Source organism: Drosophila nasuta, chromosome 2R (genome assembly GCF_023558535.2).
Source record: "Drosophila nasuta strain 15112-1781.00 chromosome 2R, ASM2355853v1, whole genome shotgun sequence".
NCBI lineage: Eukaryota > Metazoa > Arthropoda > Insecta > Diptera > Drosophilidae > Drosophila > Drosophila nasuta.
Window position 1 is genome coordinate 27,049,430 of NC_083456.1, and position 10,203 is coordinate 27,059,632.

At 40.4% G+C, this 10,203-nt stretch overlaps 3 protein-coding genes across 3 annotated transcripts; 2 read left to right on the forward strand and 1 right to left on the reverse strand.

The window, feature by feature from the left end:
* The first annotated feature begins 3,058 nt into the window (after nt 1–3,058).
* Nucleotides 3,059–4,111, forward strand: LOC132785269 (uncharacterized). The gene has a single exon (XM_060791278.1). The coding sequence runs from the start codon at nt 3,139–3,141 to the stop codon at nt 4,006–4,008; it is 870 nt and encodes a 289-aa protein (XP_060647261.1). The 5' UTR covers nt 3,059–3,138; the 3' UTR covers nt 4,009–4,111.
* A 651-nt stretch (nt 4,112–4,762) lies between these two features.
* On the reverse strand, nt 4,763–5,332 carry LOC132784854 (MD-2-related lipid-recognition protein). Its single transcript, XM_060790731.1, has one exon. It carries the CDS (start codon nt 5,293–5,295, stop codon nt 4,831–4,833), a length of 465 nt encoding a protein of 154 aa, XP_060646714.1. The 5' UTR covers nt 5,296–5,332; the 3' UTR covers nt 4,763–4,830.
* A 2,576-nt stretch (nt 5,333–7,908) lies between these two features.
* LOC132785013 (CLIP domain-containing serine protease B9-like) lies at nt 7,909–9,172 on the forward strand. Its single transcript, XM_060790964.1, has 3 exons — nt 7,909–8,166; nt 8,226–8,327; nt 8,390–9,172. The coding sequence occupies exons 1-3, from the start codon at nt 8,091–8,093 to the stop codon at nt 9,166–9,168; spliced, it is 957 nt and encodes a 318-aa protein (XP_060646947.1). The 5' UTR covers nt 7,909–8,090; the 3' UTR covers nt 9,169–9,172.
* Nucleotides 9,173–10,203: the final 1,031 nt, after the last annotated feature.

Consider the following 10,203-nt stretch of genomic DNA (forward strand, 5'->3'; position numbering starts at 1 on the left):
TTAAATTTGTTTTTATGCGCCATGGATCCAGTCGACTGCCAACCAGGCAGCCAGGCAGCCAGGTTGCTGTTAATCCAATAAAATTGTGTAATTAAATTTGTGCTTCATTTGGCGATTGTTATGGACAGCATTGTCGTTCCTGTTCATATTGTTTTTCGCCCACTGTTTGTTGTGGTGACAAATTTAAAACCTGTTGTGTGTGTGCCACACCCTTCTCTCTATCTCTCTCTCTCTCTCTCTCTTTCGCTTCAACTAAGGCAACCCTTCAACAAATCGCATCGGACACAAAAAAAAATAGCTGTACACGTAGTAATTTTTCAATTGCTGCATAATTGAAGGCAGCCAACATGGCAGGACAGCACACAGGACAATGCCTCACGTGCCGCAGCTGCAAAGTATGCGACACTTTTTTTCGCATGTGCGAAAAAAATGCGCCACACAAAAATATTGGCAGTCAATGGCAAATTGTCGAAGAGTGGCACAAAAAAAAGACCTTTTGTAGGTGTGGACGCGTTTGTTGATGTGTGGTTTGTGTTTGTGTTCCTGTGTTTGAGGCATGCAACTCCAGGGAAAACGCCAGTTGACTAGCAATTGTTGTTTGCCGCGTTTTTTTAATTGTTCAATGTTTGTGACCAGCATAATGCAGGCGCGCAGTTTGACTGATAACCGAAGCGGTTGATAAAATATGAAATGAATGGCAAAATGAAATGATTATATGTTAATGCAGAGACGGTGGTGCACGGTGCAACACACAAGGCTTCCGCAGGAAGTGTGTGGCAACAACGCAGGGCGCAGATAACAACACATCACACCAGACGCTGAGGCTGCAAGTGCCGCCAACCCAAAGGGCCGCTGACTTTGCGACGTCGGCGGCAGCGATAAAGTTGATGTGATTTCACTGGCTTCGTGCGGCAAACTTTAAAGTGTGCGGCAAGCAAAATGCGCAGCACAAAATATCTAAACGAGTAAAACTAAAACTTGTGTACTGACCATTCAGTCAAGTACCAAGCACGAAGCGTCGTCACTCGTTGCTCGCTGCTTATCAGCTGAGTCAGATGAGTCTTCTCTTTATACGAATGTTCTTGCCTGAGCATTTGGGTGCGCTCATTTTTTGCGGGCAGCTTGTACATTCAATCAGCACAGTCTGTCGCATAGAAAAAAACCGCCTCACATCACAATTTCTTTATATGCATAGTATATATAATATTTTTTTTGATAAGCGAAACTGCGTCTGAGGAGAGTAACGATGTGCCACATTTATTTGTGTATGGTTTATGCCTTTTGATTCAGTCAGCGAGTGATTAAAAAAAAAAAAGCGTAGAAAAATAAAGGACACGCTATACGTTGCGCTGATGAAATGTAATTTAGCACATTTGAGCTTTGCTTTCGGCTCTGCTGTCGCCATCTCAAACGAGAAACGCGAGAAACGCCATTTCGCTTTTCGCTTTGACTTTAATTAAAAAGTTGTTGCGCTTTGCCCAAAAGCCATTCATATATGCATATCTTATATGATTAAAAATATATAGAATGAGTGAGTCAACTTTAAGCGGCAGCTGTTCAAGTCGAGATGTAAAGCCAAAAGCCAAATGCACTATGCACAATATTATTATGTATGTGCAAGATATTAACAGCATATTTGGCATAACAATATGGTCACAGCCAAGCACAACATGGCAACAGGAAACAATTTTTCATAGAATTCCAGTTTTTATTAGCCACTCCACCCACACATACATATATACAACAAGTACTCAGTACTCTCGTTATATGACTATGCATAGTGGCATGCTTGCATTTTTGCTTAGCTCCGGCTAAGGATGAAGCCCAAGATATAGCCAGAGAGAGAGAGAAAGAGAGAGAGAGAGCTTCATAAGACAATATAAAGTATGACAGCCATTTGGCAACACTTTGCTTCTTGGCCAAACCCAAGACCGAGAGAACGTTCTTTTTAAATTGTTAATGTGCGCGCTCAGACAAAAGAGCTGTCATAATTCGCAGCAAAATATTGTCACCAACGCACAGCATAGAACAGAACGGAACAGTTCTCATATATGTGGCGATGTGGATGCCAATTTACAGCGCCGCCTTGGCAACACATTAGCCAGACCATTATTGCCAGTCTTGGCTTCGCTTGCCTTTCTCTGCCCGGAACTACGCGCCATTTTCTAATATTGTAACGGATGTAATTAATATGTGCAATGAATTGCCCATTCCAACTCATTCCATTCCATACTGAGAGTGAAAGAACTCTACGCTCGGACAGTTGGCCTAATAATAATGACTCTTGGGACAGTATAATAACAGATAATCAACGGGATAAGCAACAAACAGTTGCTCAAATGATAGCTAAACAAAAGCGGTATAAAGCGACCACTACAGTGGTCACTAGGCAATTAAGAACTGTTTATTTTAATTGAAAGGACGAATATTTGTCACTTTTATTGGCAATTTTTAAGCATAAAGCTTTTGAATGTCCAGAAAACCAAAACATGTCTGATACTGGTAAAATACAAATGCCCCATTGATAAATTTACCTTGGGAAGCATTATTAAATTTCCGAATAAATTAGAAAAATAATCAAATAACCAATCGAAAACTAAAAATTGTAAGCATTTTTAAATCAAACAGTTCTTAAATGTGAACGTATTTATTTTACCTTCATCATTTGACAGAGTTCTCATCCTACTAAATACATCTTTACGTATAGTAAAAATATTATGCAGAAAATATATAAAAATTGTATATTGCCAATAAAAAAAATATCAGTTCCATTGCAAACTATTGTTCAATATTTTGATGAATGCTTCAAAATCATTATTGCTACGATGGGAATATTATGGTAAGTAAGTTGAATAAATATAATTGAATATTATAAATTATCAAATTTAATATATTCCACGCTTTCTTATTTTACAAAATGTAAAGTCTTAATGAAAATGTAAGTTGTAATACAAGTTTATAGAATATTGTATTATAAGTTGAAGATAAATGTCTTTGATTGTCATTTCAAATGTGTTTTCGTTCTATTAAAAAGTCATAGTGTGTAGTGACAATTGATTTTTAAAAATTATATAAAAATAACAATATTGCTAATAACATTTCCTAAGCTAAAATATAAACCACACCAACATTAAAACCATGTCCTATCCCAGCAAATTGGACAAGTCCATGATTGTGAAATACAGTGCTGGATTTATGTTTTACATAGAGAAGCACAAGTTGATGGAAATTATGAGTCGTGTGCTGGCCGAGTTATCATTGCAATCCGTGCCAGATGTGCGTCAATGGCTGGGAGAGAACATACGTCGCATTGCCCAAGATGTGTACTCCAAGGCACTAAATGCCTTTCATCTGGGCATAGCAGGAGACTACTATCAGCTACCGAAGAACTTCTATCATCGAATTGTGCTGCACGGTCGAGCAGGTTCGGGACGTCGCACGTTGGCTCATGCGCTGGCCGAGCGATGGAATCTGCTCATCTTGGATGCAGATACTCTGGCCTATCATCACATCAATGGCCGGCGACAGGATGCGAATGCTTTGCTGCTGCAGGCTGGCATCGAGCAGGATAACGTTGTGATGCGTTCCGAGGCCATAGGGAATATAATTCAAGCGCGTTTGCTCAAGGAGGATGCACTGCATCGCGGCTGGATACTCTACAATTATCCGAACAATCGCTGTGAAGCTCGTGAACTGTTTGAGAACTTCACAGTGCCACCGAATCGTTTCATCTTTCTACAGATCGATGAGCATATGGCAAGAATGCGTCAATTGATGCGCGCCTATAAGCCAAGTCCGCAGGATACAATGCTTTATTTGGATCGCCAGATGCAACAATTTCGCAAAAGTGAATCGCTGCTCAACTCGTATCTCAGTCATCGCCGTGAGGTGCTCTATGTGGATGCCACGGCTTGCTTTGAGAATGTCAAGTGCGAGATCATGTCGCAGTTGACCAAGACGCCTTATGTCCTCGGCTGTAAATACGGCGAGAGCAGCGCTCACGATTGAATGTCGTACTTGATTTTCTGCTTCTCCAATTACAATTCTCCAGTTCGGCAATAAATTATGAAATATGCGCGCTACAAACTTGCCGGGCAAAGAAACCCGTGTTTTCATAATTTCGTTTGTCATTTGCTTTTGTTTATTATTTACTCAAGTGGTTGTTGTTTCATTTTTTTCTTCTCTTCTCTTTTTTTTTTTGGGGTCGTGTCACAAAAATGCTGTGCTTATCAGCTTCTCGTTCGACAAAAATTCAAATAGTCTGACGAAAGAACGAAAAAAAAGCGTAAACATTTTCTCATTTAGGTAAACACAACACACACTCACAAAAAATTGAGAGCAAAAAAGTGATTTAAAATTATTGCTATTTGAATTTTCCACCACTGCGACAAGCGACGGAAAATGCGTAGAAAAAAACAATAAAAACAACAAGAAAAACAAATGATTTTATGACCACAAACTTAAGTGCTCAATTTTTAATTGTTTGACGACGCTGATAAGTAGCCGAGACAAAAAAAAACTGTATATACAGCGTGGCAAGCAGAGAGGCGAAGAAGGAGGCGGGAGGGAGAACAGCCGTTTTTATGGCACCCAAAAGTTCAATCAAAGTTTTTTAGTCCCTGTTGATTTAACGCTGCCCCGAGGCCTTGGATATTGTTTAATTAGTATTGCAGGTTGATGACTATGACGCAATGCTTACGCTTAAAACCCCCAAGAGAGTCGTCCAAAGAAATAATAATAATCAAAAGAAAAACGCACATAATTGTTTCGGTTTCACAAAATAAAGCAAATGCATTTAATATTCGCAAGTACACGACACGATTTCGTTTTTTATCTTGTCACCTTGATGTCAACGGTGAAGCAACAACGCTTGCCACTAACCGGATCCTTGAGAGCCCAGCGAATGGTATAAGGACTGATGGGGAACTTCGATTCGATGGGCACAACCAGCGAGTAGGTTTGCTGCTTGCCAGCTTGCACGGGGCATGCGGTCGACTTGCAGGCATCACGCTCCATTGAGATCAGCGGCAACTCTTCGGTCTCGCTCTTGGCCCAGCCGAGACTCGCCTCCAGACGCTCCGCATCGAATGAGGGCGTGAAATCAAAGCTCATCGTGGTCGGACGGCGGCGACGAATGTGGCAAGCGGCGCGGGTTGCGGCCTGGGGGCAGGGATCCACACGCACCTGATTTATGGGGCACACATCGACGCTGTCGGGACAATTCTGAAAGTTGACTATCTCGGCGCTGGCGAAGGCGGCCAACAGCAGCAGCAGCAACGACGTTTGATGCAACATGGCGCGTTAAAGGTTGAAAACGAAATGCGACGATCGCTGGGATGATCAATCATATCGTCGACTTAAGTCGCTGGCTGCGTTCTCTCATCTCTCGCTTATCATCTGCAGGTCAACTATGTGAACTATAAACAGCGTCACTGATAACTCGCTGTTCGGTTCTGATGCATGCACGCATCCATCGAACAGCTCAGATAAGGATGCTTGAGTTATTGAGCAGCAAACTGATTAGTCGATGGCGCGTAGTCCACGTTTTACTCCGTTGAGTTACCTCAACTAATTGCCCCCGGCAAGAACTATTCATTAGCATACACACAATACTGTACAGACTCGACTATTTGTCTGTTGACAGGCTGACACTCGGTTAGACGTTTGTCAGACCTACAGTAGACAACAAAGTTTTGGGTTTTGGAAGTGAAGAGACATCAATATTGTTGCCTTTAGCCCAAAAGAAAGTTTAAATAAATACAAATACTTTCATTTGTGCGATCATAATGAAATTTTCAGGATAGTCAGAAAATAAAATATAAATTGTACGCTAAATTTCTAATATTTAAATGATATTTTTGGTATGATTATTGCTAATACCAAATCCAAAGAAAAGATTATTCTCATTATTTAAAGAACATAAAATATTTATGTATATGGCAACTAGTAAATGTTGTACTATCTCAAATATATTTGTTTGCGTGGTCAATATAAAATACAATATAAAGATTATCCACATTATTCTAAGTACTTTCTGCTTAAGTTTCAGAGTTTTTGAATCGAATGAATAGAAACAAAATTACGGAGAACAGAATTAAATTTGTAATAACTTAAGAATCATTGGAAAAATTAAAATATATATATAAAAATATAATAATATATGTATATTACTATTTAAATAATGTCACCAACTTTTGCTGCTCAGTGTGGACTATCGCTTTAATGATTTCTTTTCTTTATTTTTAAAATATATGTTAATACAATCTAACTACTAAATTGTGTTTATAGTTGCAGCAAATCTCAGCTCTATCTTTGTTGCACAGTGTAAGCTGTCTCTCCTGTGTGCTCCATACGGCACGTATATCGACACGCTTATCAGAGGCAGAGAGACAAAACATGGGGCAACAGTCACATGGAGACTGTCTGACAGAGGGACCTGACTGACGAATAGACAGACAAAACTGTTGTCAGTCACAAGCTGTGCGCACGTCGGAAATTTGAGACGATTCCCGCGAGAGAAGTGCACTTCAATTCCTCAATCTTGAATGCATCACAGCTTGTATGGTAGTTGAAGATGCAGTCAGAGCTAGAGAGATCTGTAGCTGTCAATATGCGACGAGGCCACGACGAGGCAATTGCACGGCTCATTTGCGGGCACATATGTCAACAAAGCAAACGGCAACAAATTTGACTACACACACAAGCCAAAAAAAAAGTGACAACATTTCAAGGAATACATCGTGTCAAATAAAATATGTTTACCCCCAACTACAATCTCAACCCCGATCACGACACTCTTTAACAGCGCACTCGTCGTGTAAGTGTTGCCGCAATTTGATGCAACATTTTTATCATGCCCAAAGGAGGCAATTAAATTTGGGGAAAAATAATACACAATATCATTCAAAAGTATGAAATAAATATTGAAAATGTTTCGAATGCAAAACATGTTTTTTAACGCGAAATGCTCAAAAACAAGTTTCACCACACACAAAAATTGATAGAAAAGTTTTGCGGCAAGCGCATAATTAAGCGAGAGTCAAGTCAAAGTTGATGAAAACACGTTTTCCGCTTTTCCCCGACTGTGTTTTTTTGCTTTTTTCCGCATAAATTATGAAAACAGAACTTTTATTTTTTTTCTTTTATCATTTCCCCGCGTTGTTGCGTTGGCCTTTTTATCGGCCACGACTTTGCGCCTTTATCAAAGTCCACTGAACGGTGAATCAACACAACACAGAAAAAATCCCAAAAGCAAAACCAAAACAGAATTAATTCATTAAAGAAATATGCAAAACATTATAAAAAAAAAAAGCTATAGCTGATGGGGTGTATAACGATAAAAAAAAACGAAGTACTGCAAAGATGGAAAAAAATGAAATTTATGTTTTATTACTTAATGAACTTACCGCAAATTAAGCCAAGGGTGGCCGACGACGACGACGACGACGTTGCCTTGTCTTTCTTCAATTAATATGCAAAAAATGTCAACACCAGCGGCTGCTGCTCATCAGCCAAGCAAAAGAACTGAGCACAAAGTTGAGAGAGTTGTCCACAGCCTGAGACAGGCGAGAAACAGGCAGAACAACATGCCAAGTGTCCAGTGGCAGTTGTGTGATGAAAGCAAATTGGTTTGCAATTAACGACAAGTTTTTTAATTGAACACGTGTTAAAGCAGTTGACCAAGGCGTGAAAAGGGTTAATTAAATGGTGGATAATCGTGAAGAAAGCCAAAAGAAAAAAAACTAAATTTTCCAGGCAAGGAACCGACAAAAAATAAATAATAATGTAATATAAAAAAATATATAAAAAAAATAACTCTAGCAAAGCAAAAGTAATTTTTTGACTTATTCAAAAATTTCTCAGAATTCTAAGGCCAGGAAATAGGCATAGAGATTAGAGAGCAATTTTGGAAAATAAAACCTCAATTCACAAAATTTCAAGCTTAAGAGTCACTGCCTCTCATTGACGACAACCGGCTGATAAGAGAGCTATTTTTGATTATACAAATAAACACAAAAACAAACTCAATATTCACTTAAACGTAAAATGATCTCATTCAGTTGTTTTGTGCGGTTGCCTAAGAAAAGAGCATGAGACTATCGGCTACTCAAATTTGGCAGCTATTGCTGTTAGTTGTCAACTTGAAGCAAGTTGTGCTAGCGCAGGGTAAACCCATAAATCTATTAAAAATAGTTCCAACTATTAAACAATAATTCACTTAGCAGATGAACCGAATTGCGGCTATTTGAAGGAGGCGAGCTTTGCGAATCGCAGCAATGTTGTTGACTTGAATGAACATCCCTGGATTGCCAGAGTGGGCTATGAGAGTATGTTAAGATGACGGATACGAGCGAAAAAACACTCTCATTATTCTTTATCTCTCTCTCAGCGGATCGTGGCATTGCCTACAAATGTTTGGCTATTTTGATCACTCGTCAACATCTCTTGGCGCCTGCCCAGTGCTTCAATGAAGTTGCTTTGAAAGCAGAGCCCGTTCGTTGGGTGCTCTTAGGTGATTGGAATCCAACGAATCCCTTCATGGAACGCGATTGTGATGCCCGACAAAATTGCAATCAAGTACCGCTGCTCATGGGCATCGATGAGATCATTATACATCCGAACTACGATGAACGAATGTTGGCAAACAATCTGAGCATCTTGAAACTGATTCAACCCGTCACATTTAGCAACTTCATCAGTCCGATTTGTTTGCATGCTCGCAAAACCATCTCGTATAGTGGACAATATTTTATTTATGCCGGTTTCGCTGTGAATGAGAAGATTGGTTACAAGCTGAAGGCAGTGACACAATTGCAGGAAACGATGCGTTGCCGCGAGACGTTGATGCGACAAAATTATGTTCGTGCCGCATTGGCATTTACGGTGAATCCCCTCTGTGGCAACAGCAATCAGACCACGCCCCTGGTGAGCGGCTCTCCGCTGATGGGCGTGAATGTGGAGAGCGCGAAACCTCAAAGTTATTATCTTGCTGGACTTTTGCAGACGATGACGAATCAGAATAATTCTGTGATTTTCATCAGAGTTCAGCCACACATCGAATGGATCGAGAAAAGTACGAGAATTGAGACAAGCACGCTGCCAACGATAATTCCCGCACACTTGGTGCGATATGAGAAACATACAACGCGAATAGTGAATGCAAAATAAAATACAATTTGTTGTATCTTGTTTTACTCAATTATATGTAGCTTAGCTGCACAGGTTCTTAGCTTAATGTTTTGTATCTCGGCTAAAAGCTGGCCATCATTTGTGCAGCAAATGTAGCTTGTGATTGTGCAAAACGCTAATGTCAAACTTGTATCAACGCCCCCCTTTTCCTTGCCTTTCTAATGGGGGCGGCGAACTTTTTCGGGGCCAAATCACCTCAAGCGCCATAAAAAGGCAAATGAAAGCCATGAGAGCCGCCAAAGACAGAAGAAGTAGTTGAGAAGCAAAACAGAAAACGAAAAAAATAATGAGTACTCAAATGGCAAAGGGGAGCGGGAGAATGAGTGCTTCAATGTGTACTCGTATCGTGAGGATTTTTATTTCTTGGAATAATCTGGTAGCGAGCACACGACTAATCTTCATTTAATTTCATTTGCGCCAGCGACTGAAATTGAAACCGAAATCGCAATCGCATCCAACAACAACAACAGAAAAATGTCGAATAAAAGCTGAAGGAGCTCAGCGAGTAAAAGAGAGAGAGAGAGAGGGAGAGGGAGCTACCTTCTGACTCTGAGGCAAGGACAACGTAAGGACATTGGCAGACTGCTTTTGCAACATTTCATTGGCTGTGCGACGTTGGCGGCGTCAAGGAGATCAAAAGTATGCGACACCGTGGCTTAATTCGATTTTAACAATTGCATGGCTGCTCGCACAGCCAATGGCAATGGCCCAAAAAGCATCGCCCACACTCTACTCTCTACCCAGTCCGCCTCCCCCCTCCCAGTCTTTCCCCGGTTGACTCTAATTGAACGACGCCAAGGGAAGCCAACGACGACAGCGACAAGGAGAACGACAAACGGAGCCAAGGATCGTCCTGCTTGGCGCACATAAAATTAATCCGACGTGTGGCGCCGGCATCTTCGTCAGCGTCTTGAACAATTTGAATTTAAATGTCGCCTTTGCTTTTTTTTATTTCTATTTTTATTTGCTTTGTTAAGCTAAATATAAAAAAAAAATGCAGAGAGCAAAAAAACG

Bases quoted from the DNA above. Each gene is read 5' to 3' on its own strand.
- LOC132785269 (XM_060791278.1), top strand. From the start codon at position 3,139: ATGTCCTATCCCAGCAAATTGGACAAGTCCATGATTGTGAAATACAGT.
- LOC132785013 (XM_060790964.1), top strand. From the start codon at position 8,091: ATGAGACTATCGGCTACTCAAATTTGGCAGCTATTGCTGTTAGTTGTC. The intron at 8,167-8,225 runs GTAAACCCATAA...TTCACTTAGCAG, and splicing joins GCAAGTTGTGCTAGCGCAGG to ATGAACCGAATTGCGGCTAT. The intron at 8,328-8,389 runs GTATGTTAAGAT...TCTCTCTCTCAG, and splicing joins TGCCAGAGTGGGCTATGAGA to CGGATCGTGGCATTGCCTAC.
- LOC132784854 (XM_060790731.1), bottom strand. From the start codon at position 5,295: ATGTTGCATCAAACGTCGTTGCTGCTGCTGCTGTTGGCCGCCTTCGCC.